The sequence below is a fragment of the Hypanus sabinus genome, chromosome 27 (assembly GCF_030144855.1).
Source record: "Hypanus sabinus isolate sHypSab1 chromosome 27, sHypSab1.hap1, whole genome shotgun sequence".
Classification (NCBI taxonomy): domain Eukaryota; kingdom Metazoa; phylum Chordata; class Chondrichthyes; order Myliobatiformes; family Dasyatidae; genus Hypanus; species Hypanus sabinus.
This window is the reverse complement of record NC_082732.1, coordinates 6,714,467-6,738,291: the sequence shown is the minus strand read 5'-3', so window position 1 is coordinate 6,738,291 and position 23,825 is coordinate 6,714,467. Positions and strand designations below refer to the sequence as shown.

General features: G+C 42.5%; 1 protein-coding gene across 2 annotated transcripts in view; it reads right to left on the bottom strand.

Annotated features, from left to right (window-relative positions):
- Nucleotides 1-23,825, bottom strand: part of epha8 (eph receptor A8) — a 627,227-nt gene that overhangs the window by 145,331 nt on the left and 458,071 nt on the right. For both annotated transcript variants that reach the window (XM_059951704.1, XM_059951705.1), the window contains one exon: nucleotides 2,955-3,110. In XM_059951704.1, the coding sequence (XP_059807687.1) occupies nucleotides 2,955-3,110 (156 nt within the window). The remainder of the gene's footprint in view (nucleotides 1-2,954; nucleotides 3,111-23,825) is intronic.

Here is a 23,825-nt window from a genome sequence, read left to right as displayed (position 1 = left end):
TGGTTGATTTGTACGGTAAATAAGAAATGTAGTAGATAGTAGAGAGCGGTGACTCCAGAGAGTTCTTATCTCATGGTGGTGTCAGGTATTTTTGAACAGAACAGAACTGATATCTGCTTGTCTGGAGATAAGGCAGAGCTTGCAGATTGGATAGGTCAGGTATGATTTGCTTGGAGCAGAGGGGGCCCTCACTAAGGGGACTAAGTAGAAGGTCAAAGGGGCTAAGAAGTGGCTGGATGAAGGGAGGAGGGGAGTCTGGCAAGGGACCAAACTGCAAAGAAAAGAGCCTGGAAGTTGAACAAAAAATGATGATGAGGATACCTGGAAAAAAGGAAAAGAGGGGAGAGGGGTTTGCAAGCACAGGAAGATGGGATAAGGGGAGAGGAGAACAACAGAAAGGGGAATTAGTAGTGGAGAATGAGAAGAGTGAAGAATGGTGGAAGGAGGGAATAGAAAGAACAGAAAGAGAAACACTGAGGTTTGAGGAAAACCAGGAGACAGGATTATGGGGAGAACTGGAAGATGGAAATGCTGGGAGGGGAATCTGAGAGTAAATAAAGTGAATAAAGGGAAGAATGAGATTAATGCTGAGGTTTATTTGATTTCTGTGTTGTGTTGAAGTAAAGAAGCCAGTATGACTGTAAAGTAATCCATCACTGTAACTACCAGACATTCATTTGGGGTATATATAACCCTGAGGAGGTGATTGGGTTGAGGAGAAGTACAATGCATTGATAATGCAAAGTTGTACCATAGACTTCACATCAATGAGCAAGCAGCAGGTTGTCCCACTGGATTATGGAGCCATAGAATGATGCCGCTGAGAAACAGGCCTATTGGCCCTGCTGGTCCAGGCTGACCACAGCATCCTCCCTGCTGGTCCCAGTTGCTTTCTCTTGGCCCATAACCGTTTATGTAGCTATTCAAATGTCTCTTAAATGTTGCAATTGTACCTGGCTTGACCATTTCCTCTGGCAACTCATTCCAGCTACTTCTTTGTGTAAAGAAGTTGCCTGTCAGGTCTCTGTTAAATGCCTCCCCTCTTTAACAGTATTTAGATAGATAGATAGATAGATAGATAGATAGATAGATAGATAGATAGATAGATAGATAAATAGATAGATAGATAGATACTTTATTCATCCCCAAGGGGAAATTCAACATTTTTCCAGTGTCCCATACACTTATTGTAGCAAAACTAATTACATACAGTATTTAACTCAGTATAAATATGATATGCATCTAAAATCACCCTCCCAAAAAGCATTAATAAATAGCTTTTAAAAAGTTCTTAAATAGTTTACTAAAGTGCATTGAGTGGTAACTTAAGCTCAGTCCTAACCCCGGCACTTTAACATGTCTTGCCCCTGGTGGTTGAATTGTAGAGCCGAATGGCGTTGGGGAGTAATGATCTCTTCATCCTGTCTGAGGAGCATTGCATTGACAGCAACCTGCCGCTGAAGCTGCTTCTCTGTCTCTGGATGGTGCTGTGCAGAGGATGTTCAGGGTTTTCCATGATTGACCGTAGCCTACTCAGCGCCCTCCGCTCTGCCACCGATGTCATACTCTCCAGTTCTGTGCCCATGACAGAGCCCGCCTTCCTTACCAGCTTATTAAGACGTGAGGCGTCCCTCTTCTTAATGCTGCCTCCCCAGCACGCCACCACAAAGAAGAGGGCGCTCTCCACAACTCTAGTCCTCTAGTTCTGAATTCCCTAACCCTGGTAGAAGTCTATGACTGTCCACCTTATCCATACTCCTCATGATTTTATAAACTTCAATAAGATCACCCGTCATGCTCCAGGGAGTAAAGATCCAGCATGGCCTATATAACTTCTAGTCCTGGAAGCATCCTCGTAAAGCCCTTCTGCAACTTGACAATTTATTTCCTATAACAGGCTGACCAAAACCGTACACAATACTCCCAAGTACAGCCTTACCAATGAATTATTATATCTGTAACATAGCGTCAGTACACCTAAACTCGATGCCCTGACTGGTGAAGGCCGGCATGCTATAAATACTATCTTCACCACCCTGTCTACTTTTGCAGCCACTTTCAGTGAACTGTGCCCTCATACTCCCAGGCCTCTGCTCCACAATACTTGCCAGTACAGTCACCATTCACCGTAACAGTCCGTCCCTGGTTTGACTGTCGAAAATGCATCACCTTGCACTTAGCTAAGTTGAAATCCATTTTTCTTTTTGCTAACTGATCAATATCACTTACAGTTTCAATGTGACTTGCTTCCCTAAGATTCCTTAATTTGGTATCATCAGCAAACATGCAAATTGTACCAGGGAAATTCACGTCCACATCATTTGCATAAATAATAAATAACTGAGCTCCAACCACTGACAACTCGAGTACCTCATTAGTCACAGGCCTCCAATCAGCAAATCAACCTTCAACCAATACACTTTGCTTCTTTTCACCAAACCACCTCGCTAGCTCCTCTGAATCCAATGTGACCTAATCTTCCAGATCAGCCTGCCATGTGATATCTTCTCAAATGCTTGACTGAAATAAAGCCTTTGACAAGCTATATAGATAATGGAAACCTCCTTATCTTTATCTAACTCCTTAATTACTCTTTGCAAAAGCTCCTAAAGATTCATCATGCATGATCTCCCATGCACAACGTTATGCAATTCCTGATTATCCAAGTGATAGTAGATCTTCACCCTCAGTATACCCGCCAGAAACTTCCCTACAACTGAAGTCAGGCTCATTGGTTTGTAGTTCCCCAGGCTTGAACAATGGAACTACATTAACCATCATGCACTCTGCTGAAATTTCACCAACGGCTAACGACAAAGCAAGTGCCTCTACAAGGGCCTCCACCATTTCTTCACTGGCATCCCACTAGTTCTAGGGATGAACTTGGTTATAGCCCTGGGTGTTGCCCACCTTAATGCGCTTCACGATGAAAAGAGATGAGTGATGTTACTCACTGGTACAAGGTGAAGAGGGTAAGTCAGAAGGCGATCGGTAGTAGTTGGGGTCGCACTGGCAGAAGAGAGCACCCATCACATCTGAGTGACTGTGACGAGGGCATCTTGTGCAAAGCTGGTCTCCTGAGTTTGGCTTGAAGAATCCAGGCTCACAGGCTGGAATGCAAACATAACAGATATCTCTCAATACTTCCCTTCAACAAAATCCTCAAACACAGTTATATATTCAAATCAATCACAGCTATAAAGGTTGTTATATTTCATTGAATAATTATCATGCTCACAGAACAGCAAAGCCTTGGATACCTATGCATAATTTCCAGCTCCATTATGTCTCTGAGTGCTTGGTTCTGCTGCTGAATGTTTATCTCCCCACAGAGCTCAGCTGGTGTTCCTGCTATGTGTGCAAAAAATTTGAAAGCTAGTTGGTGCAAAGGAGAGAAGTCAATGGAGATTACACTATCTGCATCAATAGAAGGTAGAGTTAGTTGCTGGAGATCCCCTGTTAGATTCCTGTGGTATTCAGGAAGTTCTGAGCCGGGATTTTCCGTGGGTCACTTCCTTGGGCAGGACAACAAGGTCTCACTTCATTTTTCTACCACTTGCAATGTTTAGTTAATCCAAAGGAAGCTCAGGAAAATATTGACAAAGATCCCAAGCAGTTAACGGAGGAGCATCTGTTGACATGTCCATGGTTTCAAGATAAGGAGCTGGTTCTTAAAACTGAGATTGTAGATTTTTTTTTGTAGAAGGTCATGAACCTCTGGAATTTCCCCCTTCCAAAAAGGTTTTGATCATTAGTTGCCCCAAAGATGTGCTAGAAGTCTTGTGCAAAGCACACATAATGGGGGAGGAACTCAGTAGGTCAGGCAGCATCTATGGAAGGAACTAAATAGTCAATGTTTTGGGCTGAGACCTTCAATCAGGAACCTGCCCTTCTTAGATGCTGCCTGCTTCTCAAAGTCCAGTCCTACATACCCATCGTGAGAGGTGGCAGGCCCACAGAACTCTGGTGAAGCTGTATAGGCCCATCGCCTGTACAGTGGATGCAATAGACTGCAGAAGCACGATGAACTCCAGCCGTACCATCAACTGCAGAGGACGATGGAGGCAGGAGGTTGACAATGGCTCATGCTCCAATTCAGAGCTAAGGGCCCAAGTAAGTACAGATGCTGACTGACATGCTGAATTCCTCCAGCATTTTGTGTGCGTAACTCAAGTTGCAGTCGCTTCTTAACTTGTAATACTTCCAGGTTAATAAAACTTGTGGCGTTTTCTTCTGTTTTAGGCGGCACAGTTGCACAGCCAGTAGAGCCCCTGCCTCACACCTCCAGTGACCAAGTCAGATTCAAGCCTCCAGTGGTGTCTACATGGTGTTTGTACGTTCTTACCGTGATGGGTTTCCTCGTGGTGCTCTGGTTTCCTCCCACGTCCCAGTGATGCACTGATAGGTTAATTGGCCACTGTAAATTACCCTCAGAATGGGGCGGGGAGTGCTAAAAATATCAGCAAGAATTTGATTGGAATGTGAGAGAAAGAATGAGTTGAAGCTATATCCCAAAATAAGGGGAGGGGAATGGGCCTAATAGGACTGCTCATCTGGGAGACAGCACTGACCTCTCTTCAGTACAGTAAGTTTTCATGGAATTAAGTTTAACTATCTAAATCTGTTTGAGCAATGTTTAAAGATGAAACTGGGCATTGAAAAGAGCTCTGATGATCACCCAGGTGGTGAAAGCTGCCCAGTGTTCTTGAGGTGGGAGGATTGAAGCCTGAGGCCTGCCCACTGCTCTCCGCCCCAAAGCAAGCTCCCTCACCTCTCCTTCCCACACTCTCTATAATTTATTTAAACCTGTTCTTAGCAAACATATTCCAAGGCTGAAGGAGATCATGGTTATGGACGTTAACTCTGGTTCTCTCTCCGAAAATACTGTCTGCTCTGCGTAGCTCTCAAACATTTTGTGTTCAGTTATCACAGGAATACTATATTCCCTCTGAAATGCCACTGGTGAAGAAATTGCCATTAAACCCTTCAGAAATGTCTTTAGTGGAGAGACTATTCAATTTGCTCACTCTAGCATAGCTGGTTGCTATTAGGAACACCTGATGTTGTTTAAACAGTTTCTAAGCCTCATCCTTTCCTGGAGCTGAATTGGGAGGTAGAAATAAACATTAGAAGAAATTGGAGACTATTATAGCTACAAAGAAACAATTAAATCTCATCAAGTCACTATGCATAATAAAGAGGAATTTGCATTATCATATGTCAGGTAGATGAAAATGAATACAGAAAACACATTTTCAGAATTAATGCGTCATTTGACCTGTGATCGTGGCATTTTCTCAAGTAACCCTTTCATTACACATATCTGCATATCTATTGCATAATTCATAGAGTGAAGACTGCATTAAAGATGCAATGGGAGAGAAAAATGCAAATGAATGTTTGCTTTGACAACTTAATCAGCACAACTTAGACACATTGTCTTTTGCTTAAAGGATTTACTAATATTAATTATTCTCTAAATTGGTAATCTTCCCTGTAAACTCCAGCCCTAGTCAGGATTTTGAACTGCTAACACAAGATTAAAATCAGTGTTGCGCTATGAATGATAAAACTGAGGCAAATATTTAGATAACATATTTAAGAGTGCACATCTGCTTTTAAAAACTTGCTATGAGCGTTGTAATGTGCATTTGGAGATGGCTGATAAATCTGCACATTTTCAGTGCTTTGTATTTCTTTATATCACCAAAGCAGCTTCACTTACAAAGTCATTACTTGCTTCGAGGCACAGCAATGTAGATTTTGCTCACCCCACAACCAATTGGTGATGATTAGGACAGCAGCTTCAATAAGATTGCAGTCTAGCTGGAACCTTGTTGTACAATAGGTTGAATCATAGAGTCACAACAACAGAAGCAGGTCTTTGAGTCTGTGAGATTTACAATGATCATCACGTATCCACCTATACCCAGGCCACAGCTAACCTCTGATTCAATTACCATGCTCACCACAAGTAGGTTCCAACACTATAGTGAAATTTTATCTTTCATCCACTGGTGGCTGCATGTTCCAATGCTGGACAACTGTAAGTACCAACTGAAAGCTGTCAAAGCTGAAAATGTATAGGTTTGTTTTCATTCGTTCAAGGGATGTGGACTTTGTAGGCTGAGCCAGCATTCAATTACCCATCCTTAATTGCCCCTTGGGAAGACTGGTGAGTTGCTGTGGATACACCCACAAGGTTGTCCATAACAGGTTAGGGAGAGAGCTCCAGGGCTTTAAGCCAGTGATGGTGAAGGAATGGCAATATATCTTCAAGTCAGGATGGTGTGCATTTCGGAGGCATTGCTATGCTTTTGTTGTCCTGGTCCTTCTGTCTGGCAGAGGTTGAAAGCTTGTAAAGTGCTATCTTGTATGAGTGTGTCCTGTACATATACAAACCATGTTGGAGAAAGAGTATGGATGTGATGGGGTGACTATTATGGGAACTGCTTTGTCCAGAATAGTACCTGATTTTCTTGAGTATTGTTCAAGCTGCATTTATCTAGGCAAGTGGAGAGTGTTCCAACACAGAGCCTTCTAGGTGGTGAGCAGGACTTTGGGAGTTAGGAAGCAAGTTACTCACCTGAGGATCCCCAGCCTCTGACCCACTCTTGTAATCACATTATGCATATGGCTACTGCAATTCAGTTTCTGGTCAATAGCAATCCCCAAGGTATCGACAGTGAGGAATAAATTGAATGTGAGGAGAGGCTCTTGTTAGATATTTGTCACTTTACTTGTCATCTATCAGCCCAGGCCTGGATATTGTGCAGGTCTTGCTAGATGTGGTTGTTTCTGCTTCATTATATGAGAACACTAAGTGCTGGAGGAACTCAGCAGGTCAGACAGCACCTACGGAAGGATAAGAACAGTCGATGTTTCAGCTCATACCCTTCATCAGCATTTTGTGTGTGCTGCTCAAGTTTTCCAGCATCTGCAGTCTCTCTTGTGTCTTCATTATCTGAGAAGTTGTGAATGGTGCTGAACATTGTGCAATCAGTTTAGGAATATGGATGGGATGAATAACTAATCTGCTAAATTTGCAAAAGAGTTTGTGACCCTCAAGCGCTGAAATTGACCAAGGTTTTATATCTGCATATGCCATGAATAAACAACTCTCTCTTTAAATGTACAGCTGTGAAGGGAGACAGATATTGGGATTTTAACCATGCTTTTTATTCTCTGACCCCTTCTGTGGATTTTGACTGCTTCCCTGACAATAAAGCTCACAATGTAGAAACAAAATGGAGCTACAGATGTCTAGAACTTCATCAAAGACTTTGGAAGTGCTGAAGATCAAAGATTGTTAATGGTCTCTAGACGAGCACTTCAGTTATCCTAACAAACAGTCACTGTACAGTGTTCAAAGGACAGTTTGTTTACATTTGGAATTTCATGTCAATAAATAGTGAGCTCAATTCAATAAATGAACTTAAGCGCTAAAAAACCTTTAAGTTTGTGCTTCCCCATCTCAAACGTTACCCTCATTGTAAATGCGTAATTCTATTAACACTGCCCTTCTGTGAAGGGAAACTCCATCATAACTAATGAAATTGTGTTTCACCACCTGGAATCTGATTCAGAATTGTGAATTTATAGTATTAAAATTTGTATCAAACATCGAGCACAGGAGAATGGGAAGAGCAGGAAATTCTATTTGCTTGGGCCAGTGAGAGGGGAAGGCCAAAACTTAATGCCAAATAAAAGAGGAAAGTACAATTTTTATTGTCTTGGCAAGTGGTCTTTTAACTTACAAGTAAGACCTCTCAACTGTGAGTGTACATCCGTAATATCACCAGAAGATCAATATATTGTCTCCAAAGACATTTGTGAGTACACAGGACTCCCTCAAAACATAGAGGGGTAGATGGAAAGAAACTCCTAATTAAAGATATGTCACCTCATGATAAAGTCCAGTCATTTACTAAAAATTATTACTCAGGACTTTTGAGCAACTAGCAGTAATTAAGTGATCAGCTATAACTGGTGAATGGGAGACTCTAGTCATTCTGACCTGATGCACCAACTAGGAGCAAGACAGCGTTAATAATACTCTAGATGACATTGGATAAACTGGTAAGTTACCTCACAGGAGTTACATGAGGCTGAGTCAAGATCCAGGGCACACACTTAGGTCTTCACAAGGGAAAGCTGTATCTGGCAGATCCAGCACAGAAGGCAGAAAGAAAGGGAAGGGAAGCAGAGCTACAGTAATATGTGTCTAAGTTACGAAAGGAGTTGAGTGATGAGAGACAGTGGTAGAAGAATGTAGGAAAGAGTTAGATCAAGAGCGTTGTTCCAAGGGAAGATAAGAGGAGGGCACAGAGCTGCTGTCACAGTTCTAGACACCAGGGTTCAACTCTGGCCTTTAGTTCCTCGGCGTTTTGTTTGCAAGCTCTCCCCATGACCACTTGGTTTTCTTCTGGGCGCTGCAGGCCCCAGGGACATGTCGTCTTGTAGGCTAATTGGTGGCTATAAATTCCACCAAGTACAAAGCAGGTGATAGTTAACAGGAAAGTGGGGAGAGCAAAGCACACAAAAAATTAACTGAGAAAGAGGAATTGTCTGATGAGTCTCCATGGCCTCCCTCTGAACAGCGAGGAAACATAGTAGTGAAAGGAAAGATGGTAAACCATCAAAACGATGTAATAGATTTTTAAAGGAGAGGTTAGATTGGAGGATTGGATCAGAGACCACAGAAAAATTGCTACATGATTTACAGACTGAGTATTGGCCTGGGAGGAATAGAGCATCAGGGTCCAGGAGGTGCTGTACAATGGATGAGTACTTCAGTACCAGGCTGATCCTGCAATATATATTGACTAGGATCCACAGAACAAGCTGGAAATATAAGTGGCTGCGTTGGAGCCAATGTTGTGTCATCTAGATGAATGAGAGTGAGGGACGGACAGGAAGCAAAGACAGTCCGGAGATAACAAATGGAGGAGACCAGGCTACAGATCATGACAACAACATTCTGGGCCACCTCCACTGGGTGTCAACCTTCAGCCAATGGGGAACCCAAGGGAACTTAGGATGTCTTCAATCCTGTGTTTGTCCTCTAGAATTTGAATCAAGGCAGATAGCAGTGACCCTGTCAAAACTAGGGATAGGATAGATCTTACTGAGAATTTTCTAGATGTAGAGGAGAAGGCGGACTTGAGCAGGGGGAAAAAAGAATATACTGAATTGTCGTTGTAAACATTGAGTCATAACATGTATATGGGGCTGTCTGCAGACACTAATCTAGGAAACAGGATCCATAAGAATTTAAAGGACAGGATGGTAGTGAAACTGTTAGCCATGGTTGGGGAGGGTGTAGCTAACAAAAATTTAAAAAGGATTTTTCCTCATTCGTTGACTAAATGCGGTCAACAACAAAGAGGTTATGGGAAAGGTGCAGGGAGATCATGTAAAGTCCCAATGGCCACTACTATATAACACACACTGCCAGAAATGCACGATAGTTTTCCAGATTTTGATCCCAAGTATGACGATACCATTAAACAGGCTGTGTAAAAGAAGCATTAGCCACAGTTTGATCAGCAGTAGGCCGATCTGAACAACAGAGGAGTGAGAGGGGAAGATTGAGAGGCAAAGGAAGTATCTCACAGGAAGGAAGGAGCCAAAGACAAGAGCATAAGCTGGTGTTATAACAGTGGCCACAAAGGTACCTTTAAATGAGAATGTGAACAGCCACTCAAATATTAGGGAAGACTGCATTCCAACCAATCCTGCCCCAGTGAGATCAGCGTTAAGATCCTGATCAGACAGCATTAAGATCCTGTCCCAATGAGATCAGCATTAAGATCCTGATCAGACGCATTAAGATCCTGTCCTAGTGAGATCAGCATTCAGATCCTGATCAGACAGCATTAAGATCCTGTCCCAGTGAGATCAGCATTAAGATTCTGATCAGACAGCAGGGACCCGGAGTCTTGCCCTTGAGATGCCTACATATGATATAGAAATCAGCATTTTTGAAGAGAGCACAGCCAGCCTAACTACCTATGCCTACTCATGTATGATCTCTGTGTGTAGTCAACATACTCAGGAGGAAGAGAAAGAATTTCCCGGTGAGATCAATAGCAATTCAATAATGGTCCACTCTGCTTCTGCCATGACATCTGCTCTGTTTTCTGTGTATTTCCTAGGATTTGGGCAGCAATACCATTGCCTTTAGAAGCAGAGGGTGGGCCTCTATAATCTAACAGAAAAGTACTTTTATCAAGTAGGATCAAGAGGATATGAGAATGCTGGTAACTCATTGTATGCTGATTTAATCAACCACCAAGGGTGTGAACTATCTGTTTTAGGATTGTTTTAGAATGTCAAAACTGTTGCCAGGATCCAGGATGGCTGAGCTTTTCATTGGAAGATTATTTGCTCGACCATTGCTGGTTGTCGGGTGAGTGGTAAGACAAATCAGAGGTGGTCAGGAGGCAGTGATGAGGAGAAGCCAGGTATTGTCGGGGTGCACGGTTGGCCTGGTATCTTTTTTGATGTTGCTGTAGTTCCTTCACCAGCCAGGAAAAGAAGAGAGCACTTGCAATAGTATTGTGCTTTACTTAGCCGCAGCAAATCACTTTGGCAATCAAGACACTGTTCCTTTTTAGCAAAACATATCAGCCACCTGCAAAATCCCAGAAGCAACAAATACGATATGACAATTGGCCAGCTAATCTGTTTTAAATTGAAGGAAGCTTGTTGGTCTGGATACTGTGAGAACTGCTGCCTGTCCTGTGTATAATACCCTGGGACATTGTACGTCCACCTGGCTCACTGCAAGGCGGAAACAGAACTCTTGTTAATAACTAACTCGTGAGACAATCCTTTACTCCTTAACTACTGCCATGAGGGGCCAGCACATGGCTAGTGCACATTCAGAGCCTTCTGTCTCTGAGCTAAGTATTCTGTCTGAAAGCCAAAGCTGGACATTTAGCCCTTTTCCTAATTTTATGCTGTTACAAAGCTTTCTTAATTACAATGTTGCAAAAGATCACTTGCCCAGAATTTTCTGAAGCAATCTTAAAAATGCTGACTGTCCCTCACTGCCTCACCCCAACCTCAACTAGAAGCTGAAGTTAAAGATACATTTATTATCAAAGTATGTATGCAGTGTACAACTCTGAGATTTGTCTTCTCCAGATAGCCACGAAACAAAGAAAACCAGGGAAGCTGGTCAAAGAAACACATCAACCCTCCCCCATGCGCATAAAAGAACAAATAGCGCAAACAGTAACAAAAATATCAACCCCCCCCCCAAGTGCAAAAATAAATCGTGTAAATAGCAACAGGAAATCAAAGCCCCAACTCCAAATACTCCTGCCAACCCTGCAGAAAACAACAAACAAATCATACAACAAGGAAGAACTGGTGAAACACAAAACCGGAGTCCAAGAAATTCACAGTCCAATCGATAAATCTCAGACCCAGAGCTTCGGTGACATCTGAGAGTAAAGTTACAAGCATGAACAATCTGTGCAATGGCCTCTCAAAGCAGCTGAGCTATTAATTGAAGGATAGACATCAGTATAATGGGATGGGGCATTTCTTCCCTGCCGGCTCTGTTCAAATGTCAGTCTCTGGAGCTGACTCCACATTGGCAGTACCTGTAGTGGCTTTGTATCAGTCGTGGCAGCAGCTGTTTGCTTGTTGCCAAGAGGTCTGGGGGCTTGCGTGGCACCGATAGCCGCGGCTGATTGTGCATTGCCAATGGCTGCAGATGTTGGTAACGGCAGCCAAGGAGTACAACTGGTTGCATTTTCATGACAGCTGCAGCTGTTTGCATGCTTACCGCTAGCTGCAGATGTTGGCAACGGATGCAGCTGTCGGCGTGTAGCCAAATGCTTGTACCTGTGTACTTCTTCCACTGCAAATTCCACAAGGAGTTCTTCACAGAGCGTCAGCAGTTTTGAGGTGACAGCAGACAACAAGCTCCAAGTGAGAAGGTGACATTTTCTTTATATCATCTGAGCACAGGCAATTGTCCATGTGAACTCGATTCAGCTGGTGAGAGGATGTTCGATATTTTCATCAACATGATTTGGTCTAAGTTGAAAGTAATGGATATTTTAATAACGAATGAAGTAAACACAAGAGATTGGTTAAGATTCAGATTTCCCAAACATAGTTTTCAAGTGAATGATGAAAGCAAAAATTGTCTTAAACCATGTTAATCAGCAGAACGCTGAAGCAGCCATGGGTATTCTCGTGTTCCTGTTAAATACTGTCATCTAATCTTTTACTTTCACCTGAATCAGAGGCAGAACTTTAATTTGATGCTGTAGCTACAACTGCTATCCCTAAGGGTACAGCACTTCTTCAGTTCTTTGGTCTCGAGTTGGACTGCTGCTTCAGGCCAAGTGCACCAAAACTAAACCACACTCCCTTTCAGTGTAAGCCAACAGAAGTGGGAAGGATGGGGAAACCAGACAGAAGCAATGAGGCCTGGGCGGATGTCCTTAAGCTAGAAAGAGCACAAAGAAGACTTCCAAGAACGTTGCCAGAACTGTGGGGTCTGAGTTATGGGGAGAGGATGGGCAAGCTAGGACTTTGTTCATTGTGATGTAGGAGGCTGAGGAGGTGACCTTTCAGAGCTGCATGAATACATTTTTGAGTAGCATAGATAGGGTTAATGTGCACAGTATATTTTTGCCTCAGGGAAAGAGAACCAAAAGGTAGAGGGAATAGGCTTAAGGTGAGAGGAAAAATATTTAAATGGGGCAGCCTCTTCCCAGAGAGAGTGGTGCCCATATAGAATAAGCTGCCAGAGGAACATTGAGTCAGGTACATTTACAATTTTTAAAAGACATTTGGACCAGTACATGGATAGGGAAGGGTTAGAGGAATATCGGCCAACAGTGACAAACTTGGGTGGGGCACATTGGCACATTGAATGACTATTTAGTTCTGTATCACTTTCTAACACCATGACTACAGTACATCCGGACACAGACTCCAAGGTTCAGGAATCATTTCCCTTTATATTTATGATTCCAACTTGCTGCAGGTTTGCTCAGTTTGGATTTCCTCGGTCTGAGAGATTGGAATAGGTTGTTCATGGATAAAACTTATATAAGAAATGCAGAACTGTTTCAGTTCTCAGATTCAGTTATTTGTGAATTAACAGTTCTGAGGATTAAAGGATGATGGGTTAAACAATAGATTTCTTCACACTGGCATTTTACAGCAGAGCGACCCTTCCTAAAGTGGTGAAGATGCCTTTTGTTGTACTTAAAACTGAGATGGAAATTTGGCTAGTTCCTGCTTCATGTTCAGCACTCACTTTATTCTCTCCTGTAGAGGTGCCTTTACTAACTTCTGAATCCAGGCCCAGCTTCAAATGGAACCAGTTGTACCTACCACCCTTACCAGCATCAAAACTCAACTTCCAATGATTTGTCCACTCCACCTGCTCCAATTGCTGATCAGCAGCATCCTGCCTCAGTGATAACCCTGCATCCCCCCTCCCCAACTCCAATTCATCATCATACCCCATCTCTGATTACAATCACCCCCACCTTGTGACAACCACCATTATCTTCCAGCTCATCATCTCCCCAAGTCCAACTCACATGTCTCTGTGAGTGCAATTTTGCTGCTCGTAGTATGTTTGCACAACTCTTCTTGGCCATTTTCGCCAGTAACCCCTGACCTATAAATCCTCCTCTCAACTCCCAAGCTACTGAACAGGACACAATCACAGGCCTCCTGCCCAATATCCAACTATGTTGGTGCCAATGCTCTTTGGCCTTGAGGTTAACGGCCAAAATAACAAGTCTCTTCCCCTCCATAGCTGCTGCCTGACCTGCTGTGGTCCTTCAACACTTGCGTGTGTTACTCAAGATTTGCAGCATCTGCAGAATCTTGGGTTATTCAATCTTTCTAATGTTACAATGTCATTCTTCTATACTCAGGCACTCCCGGTTTCATTGTACACACAGGAAGAATAGGTTAAAATGCTGAGCCCCCCCCCCCCCCCGCAAACTAGCACCTGATCAGCCAATGATGTGAGATGAGGAGAGCTCCTTGTATTGGCCCAACATCACAGGCACCTCAGGTGAAGGAAACAGAGAAAAGAAGGATGAAAGTGAAAAGACCTTTCCTGCTCTGTTCTGTATGAAGTGTCACACAGAGTCACACAGCATAAAAGGAGACCTTTTCGTCCATTGGATGCAGAACCATCAAGCATCCGTTTGGCACGAAGGAACCTGCAGCAAAAAGATAACAAACAGCAGGTCAGGCAGCATCTGTGGAGCATTTGGCATTTCAGGTTGACAGCCTTCATCAGGATTAATTCTATTTTATCCTTCCCCACATTCACACCAACTCTCTCCAGATTCTACCACTCATCTACCCTACCAAACTACACATCACTGGGATGTGAGACGGATCGGGAGCATTCAGAGCAAACCCATGCAGTCACAGGGAGAACATGCAAACACAACACAGACAGCACTAAAGCTCAGGAATGAACTAAAGCTGCTCCGTCAGTTCTCCCATCCTTGGCAATATTTCCCAAGTGAAGAAGCCACTTCTGTGCCTAAGTAAAATTCCAGTGGATGTCACCACAAACTCAATGTCAGTCATCAGGACTGTTGGAAGAATTCACACTAAACCAAAGGCTCACTGCTTTTCTCCTTGATGATGCCACTGAACCTCTTGGGAGTGATAAATGGAGGTCCGATCTACTGCTCACCAATAACACTGCTGACACATTTCCTGGAAACGTCCTTAAGACACAAATAAGAAACATTCCGAGTTACTCACAGAGCCATGATGATGTATCCCACCGCCCCAGCTTCCCTTGACTGAAAGGATTGGTGAAGGAGGCAACAAGGTTACTGGAGATTCTAGTGAATGGTCTCCATCCTTATTGGCCGAAACTCCATTTCCTGCTTAAGCTTCTGAGAAATTGTAAGCCGTTTCCAATGTTCCCAGACCTATGTAAATGAGGTGCTCAGCAAAGCAATTTGTAAGCACTTCACTCACTGTGAAGTGAATGAAGTGTTTTTTGTGGTACAACAGGGTACAGGAAATTTGTGCCTTATATGCATCATTGAGCTTCAGTTGCCATGCACGTTGCTGTCTACGTCAAAGGACTGTACTTCACTCTACTGCAGACCTTGCCTTTTTTCCGAGGCTGCCTTGTAAAACAAATTAATTCTTTGTGGTGTCACATAGGTAAATTAGACCAAATAACCCTGCACCATCAAACATTAGATCAATGCAGTAACAAGTCATTATTTCCTGACTTAACTGTTAATGTCATTGACGATGGCACATTTATTGATGTGCTATGAAACTGTTATCAGCCTGAATTAGAGGATGAAGTGATTTCGCTATCACTCAACAAAGGCTTCACAACAGAGAAAGAGCACTCTTTCATAATAGAGCAGCACTGGAATTTAAAAGTGAGTACTGAGACAATTTGAAAGCTTTTATTCTGTAAGGTGTATCCCCTCCCATACTACAACCACAGACTGGATCCCTTGGATTAAATAAATTAGACAAGGATTCATTTGTGCTGCACTTTCCACTATTGGTAAATGCTCAAGAAGGGTCTACTTGTGCTCCTGGATGTAATCTCCTTGTACGCCCCACAAAACAAACACACACTTGGTCATAATGATTGGTGTTAACAGGAAAGAAGATAACCCAGTCTTTCGTATCTTTGCTACTGATACACCTTGATTTTTCAAAAAAATTGCTGACAGATTTTAAAGAATTCAAAGTGCTAAGTGTTTGTGGGGGGGGTGGCGTTTAGGACCAGCAACCCTCCTGTACAAAGATGCTGTGCATAGCACAACACTCCATCCCTCAGTACCATCTAGAGCACACATTATCTCTGCATTACCAACAGTGCAACCTTGGAATCTCCTTCAGCACCACCTCAGTTCTAACAACAGGGCAGCACACTTTCAGCATCACCAATACCTCAGCCCACCCTCACCACCACCAACAATGCAGCTCCGCCAAGTCACACTCACTCAGTACTTTGACGGTGCAGTGTTCCCTCAGCTACCAACAGTGTAGTACTTCCTTCATAATGTTTTTGCAGATAAACTTATGGGTTCTGATGGAGCTGGTATGGCCAATGTAGGAACCGCTGGGAAATTGTTGGGTAGTTTACAAAATGGTCCCACATGGGTTCTATGTGCTCCATGGTTTCAGTGCCACCTTGAACACTCCCTCTGCACTTTGAGCTGTCAGGGATCTGAATGCATCAGCGGAGATTGTCTTCCTTCCCAGGGAGACATATGAGAAGATCTTTGACTCTTTATTAACTGTTAAACTTTTCCCATCATGGAGCTCAGGGCAGAGTGTTTGTTTTCAGTGACATGATCTTTATTATATGACAACTCTATGTAAAGTGGCAGGCAGCAGCACCAACCACCATCCAGGCATTGTGCACCCAAAACAGGTGGTGCTTTTCACCAGAGGATGAATGAATTGCCCCAGCGTCAGAGTCAAAATGTCTCTTCTCTGTCAGTGAACAAGTCTCTTCCTCGAGTCAGGAGTCCACTTTGTTGGGACCTTTGCTTACCCCAAGCCTCTCTTGGTTCCATCCATTGGAATGGATTGCTCCAGTGTGCGAGTAAGTTCTACATGTTTTCCAAGTTGGAAGAAATAATAAGGTAGTTGAAAGTGGCAGAATTTCCCCAAAGGTGTGATCAGCTGTTGGCTAGAAGCTGACATGGCCCCCTCTTTCCTCTCTGAACCAAAGAACACCAATAGGCAAGAGCAGAATTAGGTCCCCAACCCTTTAAGCCTGTCCAATCATTCAGTATTCATGGCTGATCTATGCTGACCTCAAATCTTCTCTGTAACAGTTCCCATAATTCCTAAATCTTTCAAATATACACCTCCACCTGAAATACCTCCAAATGATCCAGGCTTCCCTACTGTTCAGAGCTCAGAATTCCAGATATTGTCTGCTCTCTGAGAGATGAAATCTCTATGCACCTCCATTTTAAATCATTGGCCATTTATTTTGTAGTCATGTCCTCTCTGCCAATAAGAACATTCAACATCCATCCTTAGGACCGTATATGTTTGAATAAGATTACCCCATATTCTTCAACTATTCTTCATTAAGAGTTTGAGAAAATTTGGTATGTCAACAAAGACATTAACAAATGTCCACAGATGTACCATGGAGAACATTGTGAGTAAGAGTTGCATCGCTACCTAATATGGAGGCTCCTATGCATAGTGTCAAAACAAGCTATTCTCAGCCAGCTCCATCATGGGCACTAGCCTCTCCACCATCAAGGACATCTCCAAAAAGCAGTGCCTCGGGAAGGCGGCTTCCATCTCTGCAAACCCTCACCTTCCAGGACAATGCCTTCTTCTCATTGTTGCCACCAAGAGCCTAAAGATACATACTCAATATCTAAAGAACAGCTTCTTCCCCTCACCAGATTTCTAAACGGTCCACACACTCATGAACACAACCTCACTATTTTCTCTCTTTTTTGAACTATTTTTAATATATATTTCTTATTGTAACTTAATACTATTTTGTGTGTTACTCTGCACTGCCGTCTCAAAACAACAAATTACACAACGTATGTAGTGATAATAAATCTGATTCTGATTCTGACTCTAAACTTCAAGAAAATCCAATCCAAGCAGTCCAGCTTCTCTTCACAAGACGTTCCTCTCATCCCAGGAAGTCATCTGGTCAATCTTCTTTGCACTGCCTCCAATGTGACAATATTCCTGGTTTGAAAGTAAGGAGACCAAAGCTGCTTCTCAGGTCTGGCCCCACCAATCGCCTGTATAATTGAAAAATATCTTTGCTATGCTTAACTCTTGGCAATGAAGGTGAATGTGCTGTTTGCTATTAATTACTCATTGGATTTGTGTTTCATGCACTGGAGATCCCTCTGAACTTCACTCACTCCTCCATTTAGGTAACAACATGCCTTTGGACTCCTTGTTTTAAAGTGCACGACCTCACATATCCACGCATTAAAAAGGGGTTTTCACCCAAACACTCAATCTATCTCTATCCCAGTGCAGTATCACATGACCTGATACAAGTATATAGGATTATGAAGGGAATAGAGAGGGTAGACAGTCAAAATCTGATCCCCATGGCAGGGGTATCAAAAACAAGCACAGATTTAAGATGGCAGGAAGGAGTTTTAAAAAGGATATAAGGAAAAGGCTTTTCATACAGAAAGTGGTTAATATACATACAGCATTGCACAGGTACAAAATCTAATCCTTCCATCTCCCGCATATACATGTGCTTATCCAAAACGTCTCATAAAAGCCTCTAATGTATTCAAGTCAAGACCCTTTTTATTGTCATTTCGACCATAACTGCTGGTACAGTACACAGTAAAAACTGGACAACGTTTTGCAGGACCTTGGTGCTACATGAAACAATACAAAAACTACACTGAAACTACGTAAAACAACACAAAAACTACACTAGACTACAGGCCTACACAGGACTGCATAAAGTACACAAAACAATGCAGGCATTACAATAAATAATAAACAGGACAATAGGGCAGCAAGGTGTCAGTCCAGGCTTTGGATATTGAGGCGTTTGATAGCTTGGGGGAAAGAAACTGTTACATAGTCTGGTCATGAGAGCCTGAATGCATCGGTGCCTTTTCCCAGACGGCAGGAGGGAGAAGAGTTTGTATGAGGGGTGCACAGGGTCCTTCATAATGCTGCTTGCTTTGCGGATGCAGCGTGTAGTGTAAATGTCTGTAATGGCAGGAAGAGAGACCCCGATGATCTTCTCAGCTGACCTCACTATCCACTGCAGGGTCTTGTGATCTGAGATGGTGCAATTTCCCAACCAATTGCCTGTATCACCATACCAAGCAGTGCATTCCAGGCATTCACCACTCTTTGAGTGAAAAACTTAACCCTCACATCCCCTTTGTACCTGCCCCCCCACCTCACCTTCAATGCATGCCCTCTGGTACGAGATATTTCTACTCTGGGTATCAGATGCTCCCCGTTTACTCTATCTATTTCTCTCATTATCTTATAAACCTCTATCAGATCTCCCTTCACCATCCAACACTCCAGAGAAAACAACCCAGGTTTGTCCAGCCTCTCATGATAGCACGTGCCCTCAGGACAAAGCAGCGGTAAACCTCTTCTGCACCCTCTCCAAAGCCTCAACATTCTTCCTGTAGTGGGGCAACCAGAACTGTGTGCAACGCTTTAGATGTGGCCTAACTGGAGCTCTATAAAATTGCAACATAACCTCCTGACTTTTGAACTCAATGCCCCGACTAATAACAGCAAGCATTCTGTAAGGCTTCTTAACAACCTTATTGACCTGTGTAGCCGCTTTCAAAGAGCTATGAACTTTACAGAACTCTGAATCTGGAACATTCCTACTAGATAGTGGAATCATCTGCAATAACTATAGCTGAGAGACATTTAGACACTTAAATAGGCAGGGCTTAGGATACAATCCTAATGTGGGCCAATGGGATTAGTGTAGACGGACAGAAAGGTCAACATGGACATAGCATGCCCAAGGGCCGATTTTTGTGCTCATATTCTTGTGTCATTGGCAAACCATGGGACCTTGTATTTCAGTCCTTCCTCACAGGTATCAATGCAAATAGTAAATTGACAAGGCCCAGTATTGATAACTGGGACACTGCACTAATTACATCCATCCAACATGAAAAGTACCCAATTATTCCTTCTCCCAATTTTCTACATGATAGTCAATATTCAATCAATGCTAACACACTTCCTTCAATACCTTGAGGTCTTAAGTTATACATCTCCTTTTTATGTGGCACATGGCACCTTGTTAAATGTCTTTTGAAAAGCTAAGTACACCATAAATACATTTTCCTCTCTGTCATCTCTCCTTGTCACATCCTCAAAAAATTGAGCAACTTTGCGAAACATTATTTACTTTTTGTAAAACCACACTGACTACATTTGATTGCACCCAGATTTCCTAAATGGTTTGTTATTTTCTCTTTGATTATTGTCTTGAACATCTTGCCAACAATCAGTGTTGAACCTTATCAGCCTCTTGTTTCCCACCTTCTGTGTTCCTTCCATTTGGACATGGAGTCACTTTGGCTGGCTTCCAACCTTCTGGCAGAATTCAGTAAGTTTTGAAAAATTGGGTCCACTCTCTCTGCAGGCATTTCCTTTAAAACTCTTGGGTGCAGCTCTGGGTCCTGGAAACTTGTTTGCCTTTAGCCATATGAGTTTCTCTAAAACTTTCTCCCTTATGATTGGGATAAATCCTCCTTGTTCCTTGACATTAGCCCAAGTATAACCTTAGGGACATTTACAGTGAAGAATGGTGCAAAAATAAAACATTTCTTTTTCTCCTGTTATTAATTCACCAGTCAGGTTCTCTAGAGGTCCAATATGTACCTTAGCTGCTTTCCTCATATTTATATATCTATGGAAACTTCTACCATTTGTTTTGATAACACATGTTTTCTCTCAAAACAAATTTTCTCCCTTCCCATGGGCTTTTCTTTTTAGTTTTTTTGCTACAGAATCGCAAAATCACTCTATTTTGTATGCCCTGTTTTTCAATTTAACATTTATCCTTGGCCTTCTTTGTTTACCACAGATTGCATCTCTTTTCCAAGGAATCTTGTCCTAATTGGAATTCATTCCTGCTGTGTGTTATGGACCAGTTGTTTGACTATCTGCCAACGCTCATCTATCTTGGATTATTTTCCCAGTCCACCTTAGATAACTCCACTTTCATGCCATTATAACTGAACACTGGTTATGGTCCTGTAGACTCAATCTGCGTCTGGAATCCAGTCATAATGTAGTTATAACTTCCCAAGGGACCTTTAACCATAAAATGACTGATTAATCCTTACTCATTTCATGACTAAATTTAAACTAGCCTGTTCTTGGTTAAGTTCCATAACATACTGCTCTGAGAAGCAATCCCTGACACACCACAAATCTTTTACAATACCCTTGACAGTTTGGCTCATCTAATTATTATATAGATTAAAGTCTCCCATGACAATAGCAGCTCCCTTCAAGAGTCCTATCAAGAGGTAACATTTTGGGGACTTACAGACAATACTCATCTATTCCTTCTTTTCCTTGTTATTTATAATTTCACACTAAAATGATTCTATGTTACTGTCCACTCCCCCTGTATCATGACTCAGCAAAGCCTGCAACCTTCTGTAAATGACACAATCTCACCTTTCCTTTTTGGTCTATTCTTCTGAAATATCATATAACCTGAGCGGCCAGTCCTGGTCACCCTGTTAGCATGGTTCTGTAATGGCTATTAGATCACACTTATCTTTGCTGCCAACTCACTTATCTTGTTGCAAATGCTACATACATTCAAATAAAGAACATTAATTGTAAACTCTAACTTTTATTACTCACTCAGAGTATGCTCAGCGTTATGTAACTTTGTTTCCACTTTCCATACCAACTTGTTATACACTGCTGGCAATTTCCCCCTCACTATCTTGTGCCACCATTCTCTCACTTCCTCTTGATCACCAAACACCTCATTCTTGGATCCCTCCTCCATCCTATTTACATTTTGCTAATCTGCTGGTGGTCCAGTTATAATCTGGAGATTTTCAGCTTTGTGCCTCTGCGTTCAAATTTGCCCATAGCTCCTCATAATCCCTCATCAGAGGTTCCTTCCAGTCCTTCCTATGTCTTTAGTGCCTACATGGACCACAAGATTGGATCATTCCACTCTTACTCCGAATTTTTCTCCAGACCAGAAGAGATGTTGTTAGTCCCACCATCAGGCAGGCAACCTTTGGGACTCCATCTTTGCGGCAGAAGACACTGTCTGCTCCTCTAACGAAGCTACCCTCTATGATAACCACATTTCTCTTTTCTCTTCCCACTCCTTACAACTCCTGCAGTCCCCGTCCTCTCCCACTCAGGAACCAAGAATCTTACATATTGCACAAGGAGGAGATGAGACTCGTCTAGAACTACCCACTGGATTGGAATTGGAATTGGTTTATTACAGACACGTACATAATGTTCATACAGATCATTCATTGAGGTAGTGCAAGGTCAAACAATAAAAGATGCAGAAAGAAGTGTAACAGCTTTACATAAATGGCAGTGCAGGTAGACGATAAGATGGAAGATGAAAATGAGGTGGACTATGAGGACAAGAATCCATCTTTAACAATTTTGGGAACCATTCCATAGTCTTAAACAGTAGGGGAGAAGTTGTTGTTGAGCCTGATGGCATGCACTTTCAGGCTTTTGCCTCTATGACCGATAGGAGAGGGAAAAAGAGATCATGGCAGTGGTGGGTGGGGTCTTTGATTATGCTAGCTAATTTACTGAGGCATTCTCTATCTGCCCTTCCTTCATTCACAGCCTCCTGTCCCAGATCATTTGGTGAGTTCAAGGCAGTTGGGGCAGTGCTGCAGGTGGAAAACTTTGTGAGCTGGTACGCCAACTTTGAATGTATGAGGCATTCAGAACTTCAAGAATATAGATCTTGCAGAAAGTTTAAATAACGTCCCAGCAGTCAAATGGGAAATATTGGTTGCTGCATTGAAGAACTGCTGATAATTTCAGAAACTTCTGGTGACAGCTAGTTTCTCTCCCATGCACATCATGGTTAGACCACAAGAACATCTCCTAACAAGAATGCAGCACCAACATTTGGTGCAACTTGCATTTGTGAGATTTACCTCCTATTTAACTTTGCTACACGCATCCTTTCACCTTCTTTTACTTTACATTTTTTCTGAAGGCAACAGAAAATTGTTATGATTCTCACTCTGATTGACTGGATTGTGAGTGGTATTGAACATCACTTTATTGACTCACTGAGGACAAATGATGTTACCAACAATTTTCTTCTCTTACTTTCATCTTAAATTGTGTGTTATATATTTTTTTGTTCTTGTGAGGCAATGTCAGTCTCTAAGCTAGTCATCCTGAAAATTATCATTCAGAAACCAAATGACAGGTGATTGACTGAGTTGCATTTTATCAATCATTTACATTTCCACCAGACTGTTATTTCATCAATCATGAACAAATTAAACTAACCAGCAACTGGTCAGATTGACATCAGAAACAGACAGGTGTAATTTTTTTTTCAGGAAATCCAACCTTAAGAATGTAAATCGTGGGTGACATGACTGAAGTGTCTATGATTGCAAAAGGATTGCTAACAGAAGCACGTTGGCTGTGGGATCATGAAATTAGAGGTAGCAGAACAAGTCTATATGTGAGGCATACAGTGCAGAGACAGATGGGCCATTCTCACAAGCTATGCCTTCCTTTCACGGGATGGATGAAATGAGAGACAAGGGATGAACAGGATTGGAAGTGTTGACTCATGGAAGAGGTAAATGTGACAGAGTTGTTGGGCCAGAAGCTACTTCGTGAAGTGGAAGCACAGCAGCGGGTAGCTGTGTTCTCTCCTAGCATTGAACTTCTTTTCTCTAAATTATCTCTTGTAGTGTTAAAGCTAACACAGAACAGGACTGAGCAGGCAGTGAATGGTATTGAGATACAACAGCAACAGTGACTGATTCATTTGCAGCCTCACTCGAAATGCCTGATCTCAGATGGATATCTGTATCCACCAACGAGACGGAAGTCTCCGGTATACATGGATCCCACCCAATCCACTCTACAGCAATGTAGTATCTGTTGAAATGTGGTCACTGGTATTGCAGCCAATTTTCAAACACTAAGATCCCAGAAACAGAAACGAGATATTGAGTGGCTAATCAGGTCTTGTAGTGAACATAAGTATCAGCCATGGTGCTGGGTTGGACAGTGAAGGGCAGGGAGATGGAGGGGAGCTCCTTGCTCTT